Source organism: Terrapene carolina, unplaced genomic scaffold (genome assembly GCF_002925995.2).
Source record: "Terrapene carolina triunguis isolate 2854851 unplaced genomic scaffold, T_m_triunguis-2.0 Scaffold18845, whole genome shotgun sequence".
Classification (NCBI taxonomy): Eukaryota; Metazoa; Chordata; order Testudines; family Emydidae; genus Terrapene; species Terrapene triunguis.
Window position 1 is genome coordinate 1 of NW_020683196.1, and position 4,217 is coordinate 4,217.

The window sequence follows — 4,217 nt, forward strand, 5'->3', positions numbered from 1 at the left end:
ATTAACAAGCAGTATAGAAGGATTTTAGCTGTGAGAATCTCTAAAAGTGTATGCTGAAGCAAATGGCAAGCTAAGGAAATCTGGAGAGGGGAAAAAAAAAAAAAAAAAAAAGGACTAGTTTATGGCCATAACCTATTCTATATCCCTATGCAAAAAAGGCAGCCTCAGAGAAGGAGTAAGAAACACTGTTGCTCACACATCGGTTCAAGCAGTTCTAGTGCTTACAAAAGTCTGGATTGCAAACAAAGGGCTGGTCTACACCCAGCCGGTAGTTCGGCGGCTGGGGATCGAAGTTCTGGGTTCGACTTATCGCGTCTGGTCTGGACGTGATAAGTCGAACCAGGAAGTGCTCGCCGTCGACTGCGGTACTCCAGCTCGGCGAGAGGAGTACCGCGGAGTCGACGGGGAGCCTGCCTGCCGCGTGTGGACCGCGTCTGAACCGCGGTAAGTTCGAACTAAGGTATGTCGACTTCAGCTACGTTATTCACGTAGCTGAAGTTGCGTACCTTAGTTCGACTTGGGGGGTTAGTGTAGACCAGGCCAAAGTTATTTACCTGTTCCGCGATGTAAAACGTGTGACTGTTTGTCTGTGGATGAAACCAACAGCAGCGAAAGGTCTCTCCCAAAATGGGGTTATATGGCTTTTTTATTCCCTGTAAAATAAAAAGACACAAATCTCATGCACACACAGCTATGGAAATATTACAGCATGGAATGCATGCTTGGGAGCTGTGTTCTTCTTGGTGTGGACATGGCCCCAGGACCCAAAAGTTACTACCAATGAAAATTGATTATCCAATCTTACAAATGGGGAAAAAACAGAAAGAGCGATCAAGTGACTTTCCCAAGGTTCTACAGCAAATCAAATGGCAAAGTCAGTGACAAAACCCCAGCGCGTCTGACTCTCATCCTCTGTCTACTCGAACCACTTCCACCTGATCCACGGACTGATCTATAGCCTCTGCTAACTTGGCCATTGAAATCTACTGATGAAAAGAGTTACAGTACATTGTTATTACTACACACAGCAGCTACATGCAGATTCAGAGATCTAGTAATATGTGGTTAGAACTTGTGAAGAGAAAAGACTCCTGATATTGCACCATAAGCAGTGTTGACCCTAATTAACAATTAACAGAGTGTTCTCTGTGGCACACGACCAACCCTAGCTTCCTTTGTCCAGTGCCAGAGATCTGAGCCCATTTCTGATAAACTGCTGCCATTCCCTGCCCACCCCCCCACCCATGTCCCACGTAAATTCGGTTTTAAATTAGTAAAATGGTAAGAACAACAAAAGGAGAAATGAATTATCAAGAGAAAGGCAAGAAAACAAATCCAAACTATACAAGCAATAGGTTTGAATCTTTACTATATCTACAAGGTTTAAGCAAGGTCTTACCTTTGGCTTCTTATAAAAGCCTGACAAATACCATCTCAAAACTTGCTTGATTCGACTGTATGAATCGTCTTCGAGTGCAGCTCTGTAGTAGAAGGGACATGGGATGTTTACTCAAAGTAATTTTTGAACTGTTTACGTGTCTGATTCACCACTGTGTGACTCCAGCCTAATGCCATTGATTTTTCAGCATTGCACCAGCATAAAACTGAGTAAGGCAGTGATGAATCAGGCCCTACATGTCTTGACAAACACTATGCTGCTTCTATTGAAGGGGCAAGTACATCACCCAGTGGATACTGGTTTCTTAGTGGTGTACGCCAGTCAAACACACAAACTGTGGGATTTCCTGGAAGTGACTGGCAGGTACGTGCCCCACTAAAAATCCCAATGCAATAATCTCAGTTTTAGGGCAATAATCTGGCTTTAGGGTTGCCACCTGATCTGAAATTGTGTAGAGGTCATAAGATAGTAACTGGTCCAGTCCTATTGCTCAAAATCAACCAACACCTCTAACTTCTTTGGAGAATCAGAAGTTTAGCTCTTGCCTGACCCCTTTAAATCTTCCCAGCTTTAGGCTAGGTCTACACTGGGGGGGGGGGGGGGGTGTCGATTTAAGATACACAAATTCAGCTACGCGAATAGTGTAGCTGAATTCGACGTATCTGAGCCGACTTACCCCGCTGTGAGGACGGCGGCAAATCGACCGCCGCGGCTCCCCCGTCAACGGCACTTACTCCTACCTGCGCTGGTGGAGTACGCGCATCGATTTGGGGATCGATGGTCGCGTCCCGACGAGACGCGATAATTCGATCCCCGAGAGATTGATTTCTACCCGCTGATCCAGGCGGGTAGTGAAGACAAGCTCTTAGATGGGGCAGGAAGTGATCTTGTGATGAAACTTTCCTCAGTGTATTTCCATTCTTCAGTGTATTTCCAACCTGATACAGAACTGGAAGTCTACTGAGAAGTAACGTCCGGACTTCAAGATGCCTATCTGAATAAAACCTCCAACCTTCCTGACGTTCACCTAGCCATCAGTAATAGCCAGGGTAAACACAGTCACCTAGCAAGCTGCATCTTACAAACAGTGTAACTGGATCTCGACAAATAAGCTCGAAAATGCCCCGGGATTTTAAGAAAAGCTGAAGGCAACAGAATAATAATAAAGCACAAACCATCCATGTGATGTTATACATGAATATTGCATATTTTCAATTTGTTAGAACATGCCAAGCATGCCCATTCAAGAGGCAAAATATTTAGTATTTTCCACTCTGCCCTCCAAAAAACTGCTCAGTTCAATGGAGTTAGAAGAAGAGCCCCTATTTATCTCCAAGTGCCACTAATTATATTGGTTTCAGGTGGTGGCAGTTTGCTTAAACATATTCTCCTGTAAACTTTGTCCTACAAATCTCTTTCCACAGGTACACCAGAAGGTGGAGTAGTACTATTATTGTAGGCTTATAATAAGTAACAGGATCTCTGTCCATTCCAGCCCGTACTTGAGGGAAGGGTGCATAGGAAGCTTTGTCAAGAGTTTCCCCGTTTTCCTTACTTCCCCGCACACCCCTGGTTTCCACTGGGAACAGTCTGTTTTTAAAGGTCACTGATGTTGACTCCTGAACTAATTTACAGCTACACAGATCAAACTAGAAACTCATGCATTATTTGGGAGACTTCTCAAGCATACAAATGGCCCAGCCAGAACCAGATTAATGCTAGCACACATGTTCACACAGCTGGGAAACACATCCCTGCTAAGCCTGCCATAAGTGCTGCTTACTGGGAAAGTAGGTCAGCATGGTAGTAATAATCAGAGAGTTTGTTGAGGAAAGAACGTGGCTCCAGGATGAAGGTGGGCAGAACCACTCGGGACAAGTCCATGCCAGGCCGCAGCTGTTTCAACAGAATCCACATCAAGCTCTTGTTTTCTTCCGAGACCGTTTCTGTTTGAGAGGATTCACCCGTCTAAATGAAAGAAGAAAAAGTCAGCACAGAAGGCAACGGTTAAAGCAAAGCGAATATGCCTGGATGGCCCAAGGGAATTGAGAATGGTAAAATCCTCCATGTCAACAGTTCAAACCTGCCTTAGGTCAACAGGGAGCGAAAGTCATTACAGTATGTAATGGTGGTTGTGTAGAATGAGTGATATTCTCACTCTTACTCTGGACAGAAAAAAAGACTGCAAAACCCACCATCTTGTTGACAATCTTAGCAGAGGGACCAATGGCTGAAGAGACAATGTAGAGTGGAAGCGGTCCTTCACGATCGAACATACTAGTGGGGCAAGCGTGACACAGTTTACACTGCCATGGTCCCTTGTAGCGGGGTGGACACCCCCTCCTGCCTGGAAGGGCTTGAAAGCGGCCCTGGAGAGGGCTGCAACTCTAAAAGCTGGGCTGATTGGGGAAGCGGCCGCAGCTGGGCCCAGGGGTGAAAGTAACTTACAGGACTTAGCGGTACTGCCGGAGTCCTGAGGGGGGCTTGGCCTCATCCGGAAGAGGCGTGGCCTCACATGGAAGAGGCGGGGGCCTCCCAGGATTTAAAGGCCCTGGGGCACCGGCTGTGGCTGGGAGCCCCAGGGCCTTTAAATCAACCCAGGGCTCCCAGCTGCAGAGGTGGCTAGGAGCCCCAGGGGCTCACAGGCAAATTAAAGGGCCCGGGGCTCCGGCCACTGTGGAGCTCCAGGCCCTTTAAATCCCCACCGCAGCTCCAGCTGGGATTTAAAAGGCTCAGTGCCCCCGTGGCTGCAGGGAGCCCCGAGCCTTGCTGGGCTGGGGCCGGGATTTAAAGGGCCCAGAACTCCCGTGGGAGCTCC

The 4,217-nt window shown here is 47.2% G+C and overlaps 1 protein-coding gene across 1 annotated transcript; it reads right to left on the minus strand.

Annotated features, from left to right (window-relative positions):
- Nucleotides 1–554: 554 nt before the first annotated feature.
- On the minus strand, nt 555–3,367 carry LOC113408563 (oxysterol-binding protein-related protein 5-like; the record flags this gene model as incomplete). The annotated part of the gene is made up of 3 exons (XM_029913951.1): nt 555–653; nt 1,400–1,481; nt 3,183–3,367. Coding segments are annotated over 3 exons (366 nt in total), but the record flags the coding sequence as incomplete, so codon positions are not given.
- Between the last annotated feature and the right edge of the window lie 850 nt (nt 3,368–4,217).